General features: G+C 40.9%; 1 protein-coding gene across 1 annotated transcript in view; it reads right to left on the bottom strand.

The window, feature by feature from the left end:
* LOC107119848 (cytosolic phospholipase A2 epsilon-like) overlaps positions 1 to 17,530 on the bottom strand; it is a 101,965-nt gene that overhangs the window by 43,121 nt on the left and 41,314 nt on the right. The window contains exons 7-9 of the mRNA XM_015422460.1: positions 13,004 to 13,067; positions 7,908 to 8,071; positions 4,989 to 5,084 (exon numbers count right to left, since the gene is read on the bottom strand). Of these exons, the coding sequence (XP_015277946.1) occupies positions 4,989 to 5,084; positions 7,908 to 8,071; positions 13,004 to 13,067 (324 nt within the window). The remainder of the gene's footprint in view (positions 1 to 4,988; positions 5,085 to 7,907; positions 8,072 to 13,003; positions 13,068 to 17,530) is intronic.

Genomic DNA, 17,530 nt, shown 5'->3' on the forward strand with positions numbered 1-17,530 from the left:
AGGGGTGTGTAACAGGAAATCATGCCAGTATCGGTGGTGGACCACACCCCTTCTTGGCTTGCTTCCGAGCAAAGCCCCAGAACAGTCACCGTAAGCCAGAAGGGGGTGGGACTGGACAGTTTACTGGTAAAGGGACCCAGTCCCATAAAGCTGAGAGCTCTTGAGGTGTTGCTGCAGAAGTACTCCAAGCAAGCAGACTCTTTATATTTGTTGAATGGTTTTCAGTTCAGTTTCTGCATTCCCTGCCAGGGCGTTAGGGCTCCTTTCATGACCTAATCTTCATTCAGTTAAAGGCATGGAACATATAGTCAGGGGCAAGATTGAGAAGGAGAGGGTGGAAGGCGGGGTCTTGGGCCCCCTTTCCCCTTCCACCAGTCCCTAACCTGCAGGTTTCCCCGTTAGGGATTGTTCCCAAAAAGGCTCCAGGGGAATATCGCCTCATCCACCACCTTTCTTACCCTGGGGAGGGTCGGGTAATGACTCCATTCCTGACTCTTTATGCTCTGTTAAATACACTTCCTTTAACCAGGCAGTTCATGTCGCGTGTTGCTGTGGCTCTGGTGTGCAGATGGCCAAATACAACATTAAGTCAGCCTTTTGCCTTCTTCCAGTTCACCCAGATGACTTTGAATAGTTGGGTTTTTCCTTTGATGGTCATTTTTATATGGACCGGGCCTTCCAATGGGCTGTTCCGTGTCCTGTGCCACTTTTAAATGATTCAGTTCATTTCTAGAGTGAGGCCTCTGTTACCGCATAGAGTTGGCTACCGTTACTCATTATTTAGATGAGTTTTCGCGGGTTCATCAGAATCAGGTCACTGCGAGGAATTACTGAGCACATTTCTAGAGTTGACTGGGGAGCTGGGTTTGCTCTTGGCACATGAAAAGACTGAAGGCCTTTCCCAGGTTTTGACATTTTGGGGGGTGGAACTGGACACTGTGGCCCAGGCTTTACATTTGCCCATCAGTAAGTTGGATGACTTGTGCAGAAGAGTGCATGAGTTTAAGGGCAAAAAGAAAGCCACCCTGCATGAATTCCAGCAGTCGGTAGGACACCTCAACTTTGTGTGCAAAGTTGTGGTGCCTGGCCAGGTCTTTCTACACTGTCTGTGCAATCCTATGAGTGGTTTATGGCTTCCCCATCATAGGGCACATTTTACTGCCGATGTCAGGGTGGATTAGCAAATGTGGTTGGAGTTCCTGGAGTCCTTCAATGGGATCTCTTTTTGGAGGGAGGACTTGAAGTTGGAAGCCGAACTCCTAATCCATTCTGATGCTGCTGGCTCATTGGGTTTTGGAGTCTATTTCAGGGGGCATTGGTGTACCGAGGCCTGGCCTGTGGAATGGATAGTGGTCAGAATCACCAAGGACCTTACCTTTCTTGAGGTTTTTTTTCCTATCCTGGTGGCTGTTTGGCTGTGGGAAAAGCAGTTGGCTTACCAGCCCATTAATTCTCTTACATCCAGATCGCCACAAGAATATTGGATATGTGCAAAAACAAAACAATTTTTTCCAGCTCCATTGTAGCCTATGAGGAACATTATAGTCAATGGGCTCAATAGTCTATAATGGAGAACTGATGTGGGGGTATCTGGGGCTCTGGGGGGATCTGTTTTTTGAGGTAGAGACACCAAATTTGCAGCATAGCTGCTGGTGCCTCTCCTTAAAAAACCTCCCAAGTTTCAAAAAGATTGGACAAAGGGGTCCAATTCTATGGGCCTCAAAAGGATGTGCCCCCATTCTCCATCATTTCCAATTGAGGAGAAAATGCCTTCTCAGTTTACTTGTGAGCTGAAGCTAAAATCTCTGAGATGCCATCTAAAATTTTGTTCACCAGCACCCCCTAGCACAGCATAGAGGGAACTCTGCTACCAACCCTTTAGTCTAAGCTTGAGTACCCCATCCCTTACCTGACTGTGGGAGTTTGGTGTTTATTACTTGTTTATTCATGTTGTTAAACCATAAAGTATCTTTGAAGGAGGTGTGAGAGTTAACTCATATCACACTTTCTTGTCTCCCCCCCCCTTTTTTAGGTTTTTTTTGCATTCCATTGATGCAACATAACTGCTCTGTATAATACTAAATGTGTATTGAGCACCTTTCTCCCATGGGTTGCTTCTGTTTATTGCTACTACTATATGGAATGGTAATTCTTCATGTTATTTAAAATGGTGATGGTTAATGCATGTTCAGGCACCATTTTGTTTCTGAAACATTACTCCAGTGTTCTGTTCTCTGATGGAGGGAAATGGATCGATCAACACACATGTGCCAGAGTCACTATCACCAAACAGTGAATTGCCTTCTGGACACCATCCAGCTAATCCTCGGGGTGGAGGGCTACCTATCCAAAAAAAACCAACTCTTGTGGTGGTGTTAACTTTGAATATGAGGGAGCAGTGCTGTCTGCAAATTGACATGAAGTGCCATTTTTGAATTTTGATTCTTGTACGTTGTGCAGTGCCTGTTTGCTTTTTACAAGATAGCAGGCAACAAACAAGGCAAATGGTGACTCTGCTTTTGGGACAAGGAGAAGGCACTGTTCAAAACCACACTCCATTACCACTCCTCCCCATCCCCACTTTTCTCACCTTCCCCCTCCATTCTGCCATATATAACTTTTTAATTTTTAAAATAAAAAAGCAAAAGAGCACTAACAGAAACCTGATAAATGGCACCTCATTTTCCCAAAGTTTAAAAGAATGTGCAAAGCCATGCCCCCCTTTCTCACTTCCCCTCCCCTCAACCTCATGAAACCTTGTTAAAAATTTTAAAGTTAAAAAAAAATCTAGTGATAAAGCACTAATGGAAACCCGATCGACAGTACCTCTATTTCTCCCAAATTCAAAACTGTGTGCAAAACCATACTCCATTACCACTCCCCCTGCCCCTCCACTCTCACCATCGTCCTCCCCTCTACCTTGCACAAATTTTAAAAAAATAAAAACTAGCAATAGATCACTAACAGAAACCCAATCATCAGCACCCAGATGTTTCAATAGTTTTAAAGTTTTTGCAAAACCACTTTACAGTTTGTCCCCTTAACATATAGTGAACCCCCAAGCACTTTATTTGAACATATAGTTCAGGAAGGCATCTTGATTTCTGTGCAAGTTAAATTGAAATTCCCTTCACCCCAAACCCGGACAGTTATTAAATGGTCTACAGACAGGTCTCTCAGGAAAGGTAAAAATGTTATTGATGTGAAGGGCTACATATGGAAAACTAAAAACAAAAATCACACAAATACACACACACATGCTTTTAGAGCTGCTGCAGGTTTGCAATAATGAAGTTGGCTATACAGCCTTTCCGTTGGATAAATGCCACCTATCATTAAGGTCATCGTCCACAGCAGCCTCACTGCGACTTCTCATACAGCCTTTCCGTTGGATAAGGTCATCGTCCACAGCAGCCTCACTGCGCACCACAGTTAGTTCAGGGTCACATTGGTTTGCCAGTCTAGGGCCCTACTCCTCCAATAATACATGTCCCTTTTACTCACAAATATTGGGCAGGATGACACAGGCTGTGACCACAGATGTCATGTTCTCCTCAAATGCAGTGAGAGCTGCAGAGAGGCACCTCTAGTGAGCAGCGAGCCAGCCAAAGGCACACTCCACCACATTTTGTGCTGTATACTTGGTGTAGTCAAAGTTCCTCTCATGCCTGGCCCTGCATTGGCTGAATAGTTTCATCAGCCACTGCTTCATGGGATATGCTCTGTCCACCACTATGAGTGCAGGAACAGACAGCCCTTTTAGATGGAGAGTGGGGTTCAACGGATTATATACTCTGTTGTCCATGGCAGGGCAGAGTATGGACTTGCAAAAGACAAAAATGTGGTTCTGTGACACCACTATTGACACCACGATTGACGCCTGCACCCTCACTGGACATTCCTGATTGTTTGGCTATATGCAGAAGAAATAAAGTGACTCCGTGGCTGAAATAATTCAGAGAAACAACAGACATGTGGAATGATCACACCCAAGCCAATTCCAATGCTTACAAGTCAGCTGTCAAGAAAATCAGGAATAAGATGAACATGCAGAAGCACCCTTCTAAGCCCATGGATTTCATGAGAGTTAGAAGTATGTAAACTTGAGTTAGGATGGCATTTAGGTACAGATAGCAACAAATCTTTCAGCACCTGCAGAGACAATCAATGTGATGTGACATCTTAATTCTGTATGTCTGACATATTTACCTCAATAATTGCCCACCAAAGTTGGGATGTCACAACACATTTTGTGTCATTGATATTATGAGGGAAAGACCAAAGAGGATAGTGCAGCAGCAACTAAACAACATCTTCTTGTACTTTGAACATACATGGAAACCTTTTGATCTCTTGACAACCATAGTGAACCAGACTCTGTGCAAGAAAGCTAACAGTAGCAAATATAAAAACAAGTATAAATCCAAAGTAAAAAAAAATTAAATGCAAGTTGTTTCAGACAGTACATGCTACCAGGTAAGGACAAGGTATCTCCGGTTCTAATCACAATTTGTGGTAGTGGTGAATGGTGCCCATGTCGCTCTAGTATGCAAGAACCATGAGGGTTGGAACAATGCTACATTTTCTTTCATATGATACTTATCTCCCTTCCTTCCACATGATGCCCAGAGTATCTTGTTGGGTGAGATTCTCCACATTTTCCCATATGTAAGTTCCCATATGTAATTTTCCCACACCAGAAAAAGTTTGTCTTGCCCAATCCTGAGAATGTGTTTTACAGTGCTGCACATTATTGTAAAATAATATTCTTAAACAACATCATCTGTACTTTTTGCAGTAGTAAATGTATACATGAATGTATAATATTGAATTATCTACATTTATTGGCTTCAATCCAGCATAAATTAGGGTGCACTTAAATTTGTTATGAGCACCCAACTCCAGCGGCTCCTTATTGATTTTCTAGTCTTCCATGTTATGTTCTAGGTGCGCTCTGACATTTATTCCACACTGTGATAAATATTTACCTTGTCTACAGCTATTTCCTTTTTGATAGAGAGTGGGTCCAGAGGCAACGTGAGGCAAACCCTTTCTTCTGCCCTAGCATTTCTGCTAGAGGTGGGCTAAAAGGAAACCAAGATATGCAAAATTGTTCAGCACACAAATACTTAACAGCTTATTAAACAAGCAATCACTTTCTATAGACCATTGCTCTTGTTTTATTTGGATATGTTCCAGCACTTTTAGGTATATTTTAATTTACTGTTATTTTATGTGATTTGCTTATACATTTTAACAGGTTTTTAATTGTATTATATCTCACAGAATGCTATGTAAGCCGCCCTGAGCCCACCTTGGTGGGGAGGGTGAGATATAAATGGAATGAATTAATAAATAAATAAATATAGTGAGTTACAATCTCACCAAGGTCTGCTGTGACATATACCTCTTTCAAGCTGCCTTTGTATTCCAGGGGTAAAAAAAAAAAAAGCTGCCTTTGTATTCCGTTTTAGTAACTGGTTGCTAATGGATTTTTTGTGTCATTTCAGACCCATTATAGTAACCAGCTGCTAGGGGAATTTATTTACCTGTTCATACAAATCTGTGCCTGTGAGCTCCCGAGACCAAATTGGAAACACACAGCCAGAGTCCAATGAGTTAGATGAATTTGTTTATTGCAATGGAAACAGGGAATACAGGGGCTGAGTACCTTAGCACTTCAGCAATTCCAAGCCGTATTCTACCATAACCAGGAAGAGCAGAAGGTCTTATACCCCAAATGACATCACATATAATTTACACATTAAAGGACCTCTAATTGGCACCAAGCAGTTAACATCATGGAAGCATCATTTGGCTCAGTGCATCTCTCATTGGTGTCAGCAATTACATGTGTTTATCTGGTTTTTCTCCTGCCAACCTAGCAGTTCGAAAGCAAGGAATTGCAAGTAGATAGATAGGTACCACTTCGGTGGGAAGGTAACAGCGTTCCGTGAGCCTTGGTGTTTAGTCATGCCGGCCACATGACCACGGAAATGTCTTCGGACAGCGCTGGCTCTTCGGCTTTGAAACTGAGATGAGCACCGCAACCCTAGAGTCGGACTCGACTGGCTTTCGAGCAAGGGAACCTTTACCTTTTTTTATCTGGTTTTTAGAACACGGGGAACATTAGAGAACACTGGGAATCTGGATCTATTATGATTAAACTTTTGAAAGTACAGTGACAACTGTGTATATATGAGTGTCAGAAATCACATTATTTTGCCTTGTCCTACATCTAGGGTTAGCAAAGTGTGGTTGAGCTGCTTTTGAGGGAAACTGCTCCCCCCCCATTTTCAACCCCTTTATTGTGCTTCAAAATCACTGTGGTGTGCTGTTTAAAATGCCCATAGTGCTTCCGACAATGCTGCTTTCCCCCCACCCTTTATCACCATGTGATCTTCCTCTGACTTTTTTAACGTTTTAGGTGAGCGCTATAGCGCTAAACCTCTATAGCACTTCAGAATGTTTTTTAAAGGTCCAAGGATCTTGCTATGTCTATTCATACCCACTGGTGGCTAATCAAGGGTGGACTACACCCACCCTGATGGGATCTATTTTCATTTCTACTTTGCTTAGCACTGTGTCACACCTACTGTAATTTGTTGCATAGCTTGACATTTTGGCCTCACTTTGAAGAAAAAATCCCCAACTTGATGTATTTAGGGTACATTCCTATTAATTTATGGTAACCACTTCATGCATGTGATGAAGTGAGCCCTGGCCTACCAAAAGTGTACTCCATAATCCATTTTTTTAGTCTTTAGAATGCCACAAGACTTTTTGTAGTGTTTGAGACAGAAAAAATCCAGAGGCACTATTCCATGGGCAAAATAGCATGCATGCTATAAGTACAGCACCACTATTGCTAGGAGGGCTATCTTTGCTTGTTCTCTCTTCCCTTGGCAGATTCCACTTCACTTCCATGCTGTTCATGATGATCCCCTGATGCCCAGAACACAGTGACCGATTTCACACAAGAGCTGCACCGTGGTCGTACCTCCTTTTGTCCCGCTTCTATTGGTCAATTTCCCACTTGAAGCCATGTGGCTGCATTTTGACCCACGGCTTCACCCAATTTCCCCCGTGGTTTCGTGATCCTGTTTTTTGAGGATCACGAAACCGTGGGGAAAATCGGGTGAAGCCACAGGTCAAAATGCGTCGCGTGGCTTTGAGTGGGAAATTGACCAATAGAAACGGGGCAAAGGAAGGCACAACCGTGGCACAGCTCTTGTGTGAAATTGGTCAGTGTGTGTGTGTGTGGTCAAATATGCAGCAGAACAGGCAAGGGGGTAAAGTTGTGTTCTGTGAGCTTCATTCTGATTACATTAATTTGTACTGAAGTTTGCAGCCAAAATGCTACTTGAATCCAAATTAGTGGTTGGACTTCATATGTCACCATAAACCCTTTTATCAACAACTATGCTGATCAAGAGAGGCAAAAGTGTTCTGGATTTGCCTCTCTGCCAAGCAGTTCCTTGCTCCCAACCCTCTGTTTGACCTGAGACTGTGCCAGGATAAGGCCAGCCTCTGTGGCTCTGATGGATGTCAAGATAACAGGATGTTACACAACAGGTCTGGATTCAAAATGCTTCAAAGGAGGTCTGCGGAGAATCTTAAATGGTTGCTGCTTATGGCCATAGGACCACAAGAAACCAAAAGTGTTATCATTATGTCTGCATCAGGACCTACACTCAGCCTCCCAAGTCATAGCCCTAGCTTATACTTGAGGGTCTATTGGTCAGAAAGAGAATATGACTAATATTATATTTGAAGTTGAAAGAACGGGTGGACTGGAAATAGCTTTATGAATTTTTAAAATGGCTTTGGGCCTCCATTGGGGAGAAAGGCTAGGCACAAATGAACTAAATGAACAAACAAATAAATAAAATGAATGGGATACGTACAAAGCATATGGAACATAACTTTTTTGATAATTCAATTTCTAACACAGAGTGCTGATATTTTATGTAGTGAAATAGAACAGGATCAATGCGATGCATCACAGACCCAAGTAAAAATTTCTCTGTTTCTTCACAGGATCCTTGCACAGTGAATGTTAAGCTTTTATCTAGAAGGAAAACACAAATCAGAAACCCCTATTATTATTATTCTGGTGATATCTTTTCACTCAAGTTCATAAACATGAATTCCCTATGTTTCAGATTACTAATTTTAACTGGTGGATTTCTGTATGTTATTATTATTTACATTGTAAGCCACCTTGAGTTCCTGTAAGGTAGAAAGGTGGTGAATAAATGTTTTAAATAAATAAATAAACACAAAATTAACCCAAAAGATAACTTGGACTGATAGAATATAGCTTTATTCATGTAGTTTAATTCAAGGACTGTCACTTGTTGAATCTCATTCCAGAAAAATGTTATAGCCACTGGAGAAAAACAGAACATCACCTCACCATGTTAAACCCAATGGTACAAACTGGTATGAAATGAAGATGGTAGACTCATGAATGGATATTGTGGAGGGGGGAAGCTGGCTGAAAAATAGCATTGGAACTTCAATAGGGGTGTGCAGGAAAAAATCGGGGTTTTCCCCCCAGATTCGGGTATATTAAAGCCAAATTTTGGGGGGATTCCTGAATATACCTAAATACCAATATTGGTATTGTATTGATACCCAAAAACTTTCGGGATCCCCAAAAACTTTCGGGATCCCCAAAAACTTTCGGGTCCATTATATCCTTATGGGGCCATTGTACTCAATGGCAAAAATCTTCTAACAAGTATTCAGGGGGATGGGGGGATGGGGCTTCAGGCTTCAGGTAGAGGCACCAAATTTGTCCTGTCGCTGCTGGAGCCTCTCCCCGAAAGACTCCTCAAGTTTGGAAAAGATTGGACCAGGGGGTCCAATTCTAGGGGCATCCAAAGAGGGTGCCCCCATTCCTCCATTGTTTCCCAACACTCCCATAATCACACAGACTATGCTCTCTCTTCAAACTTCACACAAAGAATCCTCTCATAGACACCCCCTCCTCCCACACTCTGAGTCATCAGCCAATCACATCACACTTATCTGCCTCTTATCACTCATCTTACAGTACCGGCACAAACTAAACATTTAAAGAAACACACATGCCAAAACATGAAGTCATTACAGAGGGTTTTTCTAGTTTGTAGTTTTGTTCCCAGCCTGTTGTTTTTGCTGTTTACATATTTTTTTTCTGGGCTTGATATTTTATTTCTTGGCTTGTTGGGGATTTTTTTTTTGGGGGGGGGGGAACTGACAAGGCCTTTTTCCTGGGGCTAGGCCTTCTGTCTGGGGGCTTGGCTCACTGTTTTTGGTTCTTGTGCTTTGTGGTTCTGTTGCCTTTTTGCAGTTTACTTTTTTTTAAGATCTTGGGTTGTGTTTTCTGGTCTTGTTGGGGGGGTTATTGACTAGGCCTTCTGCCTGGGACCTAGGCTCTTTCTGTTGTCAGTGGTTCTGTTTCTGTGCCTTTTAGCAGGTTTTACGTTGTTATATTTTTGTGGCCTTTTGGCTTTCTTAGGTGTGGGTCACTGCTCTATGTGTGCTTCTGGTTTAGCTGCTGCACCATTGTTAAATAGGCTTTCAATAAAGGTTTCAGGTATTTTAAACTAATATTTAAAAATAAATCTCAGCACAGGGCTTTAGCTGTTCTACCTTTAACTAGGCCAGTGCTAGGAGGACAAAAAGAGGCCAGGTTTGTCTTCAGCTCATAAAACAGAGGTATAAGTAGCGCATAACTTTTCAAAAAGTAGTGTGTTGTCTGTGCTCTGACTGAACTTTGGTGAAGCCAGGCACTTTTTTCAGAGAAATGTTTCCCCTTTAGCTTGTATGTTTCAATTAGGGAGCACCTGCATTCCACAGGAAATTAGGCTGGTTCCAGGAGAATCTAGATAGTTTGCTAAAAACCCTAAAACTTTTTTAAAGGTTTCCAAGTCACATCTCAAGGATAGTATTTAAACCATAGTCAGGGTCAGTGTAGGAATTCACTAGTTCTGAAAAATAAACCAAGAAAAAAAGAGAAAATCCAAAGTGAAGCAAGGCTAGGTTAGGCTCTACTGAAAGAAACAAAAACCTAGTTTTTGGGTGGGAGGGTTTATAAAAAGGTGTGAGGCCCTCACACCACCACACCTCACTTTCTTTCTTGCAGAGAGATTCTTAGGGAAGCACTGCTGCCTGCCTTTTTTCCATCCCCATAGGAAACAATGGAAGAATGGGGGCACCCTCTTTGGATACCCCTAGAATTGGACCCCCTGGTCCAACCTTTTCCAAACTTAGGAGGTCTTTTGGGGAGAGGCTCCAGCCGCTACAGGACACAGAGAGTACTTCATCTTTCTGTGTTATACCTCTGAGGATGCCAGTCACAGCTACTGGCGAAACATCAGGTCCTGCAATCCCAAGATCATGGCCATACAACCCGGAAAATCTACAACAGCTAATGAACTGTGTATATGAAAGCCTTCAACAACATATTTGGAATGGGACTTTATCATTAGTTCACTAAGGAAATTAAATATTAGTCAATATTTTATGAATGCAATTCAGTCAGTGTATCAAAAGTCCAAAGCTAGAGTACAAATAAGTGGTTTTGATTCTGCTAGTTTTCCCCTGACTAGCAGAACTAAACAGGGTTGCCCCTTGTCACCTTTGCTTTTTATCCTCTCATTAGAACCTCTGGCAATTGCAATAAGGGCTAATAAACAAATTCAAGGCCTAGAGATAAATGGACTTGTACATACAATTAACATGTTTGCAGATGATGTAGCTGTATTAATGGTAAATCCTAAAGAAGCACTACCTACATTAATGAAGGAGATTTGTGATTATGGAAAAATTGCAGAATTATGTATTAATTATAAGAAGTCTGAAATACTATACATAAATATAAATCCAAAAATGCAACTTGAAAATCGAAATGAGTTAGGATTCTCCATACATCATAAATCATTCAAATATCTGGGAGTTACTATCTCAAAGAATTTAAGTACATTACAGCAGCTAAATTTCCATCCGGTTATTGTACAAATAAGAAGAGATATTAAAAGATGGTCCCAGTTACAGTTGACAATCATGGGTAGAATCAACACTATCAAAATGATGGCACTCCCAAAATTAAATTACTTTTTCCAAACACTTCCCATATATATCACATCAAGGGTTCTAGCTTGTTGGCAAAAAAATCTTTACCAATTTTATTCATCAAGGTAAAAGATCAAGACTTATGAAGGCTAAAAGATACAAAAGGGCAGATCAAGGAGGATGGGGAGAAGCAAATATAAGCAAAAATTATGAGGCAAACCAATTGAGAGCCATGGTGTCATATTCCCTTGCTCGAAAACTGTTTCCTTCCCACTGAAGCCAGTATGTGTCATATTTAAATGGAATCTCTATAAGTCTAGGGCGAGCATGGAAGCAGATGAGAAATATCTGAATTTAATTGAGAAAATCATTTTTGGAGGGGGAAAAGAAAGAGACATTAAATGGGTAGAGAACCCTTTCCTATAAATAAACTGATCCCAGAGATATCCCCATTGATTCGAGATCTTACTACATCCCAATTTTTCATGTCCAGATAAATCAGAAAGCTATGTTAGATTGAAAGAAAAGGGGATCTATAGAATGAGAGATCTTTATGTAGATGGGACTCCCTTTAACTGTGATGGAATTAAAAGAAAAATTGCAAGGATAGTTAAATTGGTTTTCACTATATCAACTGCATTACCTAATTGTTATTACACAGGTGGTATTTCACCCCAGTTCGCCTTGCAAAAATAACCAACACAAATAATAAAAAATGCTGGAGAAAGTGTAATCAGCAAGGTGATTATGTTCATATGTGGTGGCTGTGCCCAGTAGTGTCACAGTTCTGGGAGAAATGTTTTGCAGAAATGGCAAAAATTACATGTCAAACCATCTGTGTTACACCAGCTTTGGCCCTATTAACAATATGGGAGAAACAACATGAAAAGGTGACTTCTAAAGAACTAATAGTGTTTATGTTAATGGCGGCGCACAGGACAGTTGTTAAAAGTTGGAAAACCGCAGAATTATTAACATTACACTCCTGGTATTCTGAGTTATGGCAGATTGCAATAGCTGAAAAAATAAATCAAATTAGAATAATCAAATCTAAAGCCAAAACTGTAGACTTTTTTGAAATGTCACACTATTTTATTTTATACACAACACAAAGTATGTTTAAGCCCTTCCTCACATTATGGGATAAAGTTAAATAAGTCTCTATACTTTAATCATGTTGTATTTATATGTTAATTATGCATGTTTATAGGAAAAGAAAAAAGAAGGGGAAAGAATTTCTTTTTGTATTTATGCTGAATGCTGAGCCCTCTACCAATGCCTTAATTTGCTTGCTTTTTACTTTTCAATTTTTTCTCCCCCCCCCTTTTTTGTGTTATGTGTACGTTGTAGGTTGTTCTTCTATATGGGGAGTGGGAGGTTTCCTGATTTTTATGTCTGGTTTTTTAAAAATATATTTAAATAAATAAATATTTCTTTTAAAAACCCTACTACTCTAAGCAGTGCAACTTAGGGAGAGGGAACTCTTACATTCTCATGTTGTCAATTAACAAAATGTACTAATGTACTATTTTTTCCTATTCATATTTTACATATTACCATTGCTGAAATCAAAGCACTTCCCTGATCACATTGTTTTGCACAACTGAACCCTTTTGTAAGTGAAGAAAGCTGTCTACTGTGTGAATCAGTTTGTGAAATTAACAGTGCAATCCTTAAAAAAAGAATTCTCATTCCATAGAATATATTTAGAAGGGTGCAACTGATCAACACCATAGTTGCATACTATTTATTGGCTGTTATTGTCAATGCAAACTAGAGAAACTATCAATTAGATGAAAAAAATCAAAGCAGATGAAAAACAACAAAATGACCAAAGCATATATTTGGAAACGTTCAAAAGGCGGAATTCTAAAAGAATGATAAAACATTTTTGAATAACTGACTTTGTATATTTGTATATTTAAAAGTAAATAATAACCTGTTGGTTCATTATACTTCTTTTTCATGTTGACTTCCACCTCCAAGCAGGAAATTTCACGAGACTATAAAAAAAGATGGCAATGAAAAAGTAAACAATATAAACTTATTTTATGCTATTAATCAGAATTGCAAAGTAATATAGCTGTGAAGAAATAGGTTAGTATTTTGGTTGAGATCAGTGCAACTTAAAGCAACAAAAGTATAACCTCTATGCAATGTACTAATAAAGCCCTAGAGCCAGAACTAAATTTGCCTGGCTTAATTATATGTAATTAATGTGACTTTCAGAAGCATCCTTAATGCACTGCTTCTAGGATATTTTGGGTCTAGCCACTACTTGACTCTGAACTCATCAGTACATATTGCAGTTTTGTAATCGAGTTGGAAGCGAGGAGAATTCTTACAGCAGGGGTGTCGAACTCACTGGAAATGTGTTATTTAAAGTTTAAAAAATCTTTAATTGTGTTTGTCTGTGTCTACATTCATAACGATGCTTCCATGAAGTCCTACCGCTCTATATGAGATGTACGCACATAACCAGATCAAAAATAGGTAGAACAAGTGGGGACCCACAAGAAACTTAAAGAGACGGGGAATCCCTTCCCCCTCTTTGCTTCCTTTTCTCTTCCTTTTCCTCTATCAATCTTCCCCCATTTTCTTTTTTTTTTGTAACTTTTTAAATTGATTTTCCACTACAGAGACTACAAAGGGTAGGGAAATATGGGGAACTAGAACTAGAATATAAAGCTAAAGCAAGGATCATAATACATATAGCTATCGTATTAGTCTTCCCACAGTTATAAGCAAAGCAAAAGAGGGATGTTATTGTTTATAATTATTACAGAATCATACTAATTTAAGCACAATTAGCCAAAATAGGTGCATCCTAGTTTCTTATATAAAAAATAAAAATAAAAATAAGTAAACATGTAATGATTCCTTGTTTTACTGTGTGTGTGTTCCTTTAAATGTTTGGTTGGAGTGCAGTGATAGCAGAGTAAAGTGATTGAGAGAGAGAAGTGTACTGTGACTGGTGGATGTCAGAGTGTGGGAGGAGTTGTTTGGAATGAATCTTTGTGTGTGTCTTGAAGTCAGTTATGAAAAGTCAGAGAAATCAGTTGGAGATTGAGTTGGAGATATTCAGTTAGTGAGTCAGTAAGTGAGCTGACAGAGTCTGTGTGAAAACTTAAAGAGTAAAGAGTTCAGAATACAAGTCTGTAAAAGCTAAAGTTGGGAAGGACCTATGAGAAGGGTCTGTGAGATTCTACAGAGGTGAAAGAGAACCTATAGTGCAAAGAGCTAAGCCAGTGTGAGTGCCTGTTAAAGAAAGAGATTCCTGTCAGAATGGGATCTTAATGTTAAGAAGAGTGTGTGTGATACCTCACCAATACTTTATTCCCAAACAGTTACAGATAACCAGCATCTTGTTTTGTTCTTATTTCAATAAATCCTATTTTGTTTAAGTTTAACCCAGAATTCAGTTCAATCCTTCCTCAGGGCCACATAGACCTTTGAAAGCCGAGACCCTGGGTCACATTACCAACAATAGCTAATGAGAGAAGATTTGGAATTTGTTTAAATTCCTGGTGGCAGCAGAAACTACCCTGTTTGTGAACACCAAGTATAATTTAAAGTGAAAACCAATCCTCCCCAAATAAGAGGACGCCACAAAATCTTTCAGCATTAAACTACACATTGGGGGTTTTTATCTATTGTGTTTGCTTTTATCATAGCTCAGTTTAACTTTGAGGATTTTAGGAACTACTGCTCTTTTTCCGAATCAGAATCTTCTGAGGAGCTGCTAGAAGTGCTTCCACTGTTTTCCAATTAATGTTCACTCTTTTCTTCTGTTTGGTGCTTCTCCAAAAATGTCTTTGCTTTTTGCACAGACTCAATTTTCTCTTTTTTATCTTTGTAGTTGAAGATAAGTCCTTCTGGAAATATCCATCTGAAGGAAATGGAATGTTTATGTAGAAAAGAAGTCAGATTTTTATATTGTCTCCTCCGCTTTCGTATCTCAAATGGAATGTCTTTTAAGACTCTCGTCTCTTTGCCTTTGATTTTCAGAGTTATCCCATTAGTCGTTTTCAAGATTGTATCTCTCGTTGATCTTTTGGAAAACTCAACAAATATTTCACCAAGCAGTTTATTTTTCTTAATGAAATCTGGGTAGGTTCGGTAAACCGTATCCTTATCACTTTGTATAAGTTCCACTTTAAGATCTGTCACTGGTGCCAGTGCTTCGCTCAAGATCTCTTTTAAGTTCTCCCCTTTCTGTTCTGGGATACCTGGAACCTAAAGACATATAGTGATTTCTCCATTTGTAGCTGTAACAACTGCTCCTTATCGGAAATCCACTATTTTCCCATGATCTCCGGTCTCTGGTTTATCGAGTTTGCCTTAGTATCAACTTGTTTGACCACCTTGTCGGTTTCTTCTGTAACAGTTTCTTTCAACTGTTTCTGGAGAGCATCAAATTTGCTGTTGAGATTAGTCATCTGGTCCAGCAGAGGTCTCAGCACCATAGCCAACATGTTTGGGAAGTCAGTAGTTGCTTCCGGTTTAAGAGTCGAGGTCAGTGAGCTGGCAGTTCCTGGAGAAAATTTCTTCCTAGCTGCCATTTTATCTCTTTGCGGCAACATTGTTTACACAAGATAAGGTCCATTTAAACACTCTGAAAGACTGTCTGATTTATATGCTTTGAACTATTCTTCCCCATATTCAGCTAGATTGAGGCTTTTCTGGTCAAAAACTGTCTCTATGCCCCTCGCTTTTGCTTTCGAACCAGCGCTTTTTCTGGGGAAGGAATTTCAACTCCCTCCCCCCTCTGAATCAGCTTGGGGCTTTTAGAACAGTTATCCGCTTTGACGCTTGATTAGTTACAGGGATGCTTAGACTCATAGTCCATTCCAACACTTATTCCAAAGGGTGGGAAGGATAACTGAGTGCTAGATCGCTTGCTCACTTCGTCCGGCATGTGCCTCTGCTTCCATACTAGGCTTGCAGTGGCAGGACCTATCAGGGCAAAGGGGAGCCTCGATTCCTCGGCTGTCATCTTGGAAGAGGCACCTCTCGGACCCCAGGCTATGAGCCCCCTACAAGGGTTCTAGGCCCCCCCAGAATTGTCTGAGACCCCTCCCATGCACTGCGATTATGGGGCACTCACATCAGAGCACGATGGAGCGCACCCGTCCAGCAAGTTCCCAAAACCAGAAAACCAATCTTCCACCATTTTCTACCCTTTCCCTTATCTATCTACCTACCCCATCTCTTTTGCCCATCCCTTCTGTTAATCTACCCCCCTCTGTGATAACCTACCCCCCATTCCCCCATTTCTCCCATTTCCTTTGCTGGGGATTATTAGGAAGGATGAAAACAGATCAGCCAATATCATAATGCCCCTATATAAATCAATGGTGCGACCTCATTTAGAATACTGTGTGCAGTTCTGGTCACCACACCTTAAAAAGGATATTATAGCTTTGGAAAAAGTGCAGAAAAGGGCAACTAGAATGATAAAAGGGTTAGAACACTTTCCCTATGAGGAAAGGTTAAGGCGCTTAGGGCTCTTTAGCTTGGAGAAACGAGGACTGAGGGGTGACATGATCGAGGTTTATAAGATTATGTATGGGAAAGAGCAGGTATAGAAAGAGGTACTTTTCTCTCTTTCTCACAATACAAGAACTCGTGGGCACTCCATGAAATTGCTGAGCGGTCGGGTTAGAACAGATAAAAGGAAGTACTTCTTCACACATGGATTAACACATGGAATTCATTGCCACAGGAAGTGGTGGCGGCTACAAGCATGGACGGCTTCAAAAGGGAATTAGATAAGCATATGGAGCAGAGGTCCATCAGTGGCTATTAGCCACAAGGTATAGATAGGGGCTCTGGGGCAAGTCATGCTCTGTCTTCTTGGTGCTTGGGGGGGGGGTCAACAGTGGGAGGCTCTAATGTCCTGGCCCCACTGGTGGACCTCCTGATGGCACTGGTATTTCTGCCACTGTGTGATACAGAGTGTTGGGCTGGATGGGCCTTTGGCCTGATCCAACATTGGCGTCTCTTATGTTCTTATGTTCTTACCTGCTAACCTGCCCCCTATTTCACTCCTTTCTCCCACTCCCCTTATCTGTCAATCTACCCCTCATCTCTTTTGCTCCCCCATTTTCTCCATCAGTCTACCCAACTCTTACTGCTCTCCCCACCTACCCACCACCACCCTTAGCACTCCACTCACCACCACCCTTGCTGTTCTCCCACCTATCTCCACCCTTGGCACTCTACTCACCCACCACTCTTGCTGATCTCCCTATCTACCCCCCACCCTTGGCATTCACTCGCCCCCAACCCTTGCTCTCATCCTACCTACCTCCCACCCTTGGCACTCAACTAAGAGCCAGTTTGGTGTAGTGGTTAATTGTGTAGACTCTAATCTGGGAGAACTAGGTTTGATTCCCCACTTGCAGCTGGCTGGATGACCTTGGGCTAGCCATAGTCCTGTCACAGCTGTCCTTGAAAGAGCGGT

Source organism: Gekko japonicus, unplaced genomic scaffold (assembly GCF_001447785.1).
Source record: "Gekko japonicus isolate JY-2015 unplaced genomic scaffold, Gekko_japonicus_V1.1 scaffold1214, whole genome shotgun sequence".
Taxonomy (NCBI): Eukaryota; Metazoa; Chordata; class Lepidosauria; order Squamata; family Gekkonidae; genus Gekko; species Gekko japonicus.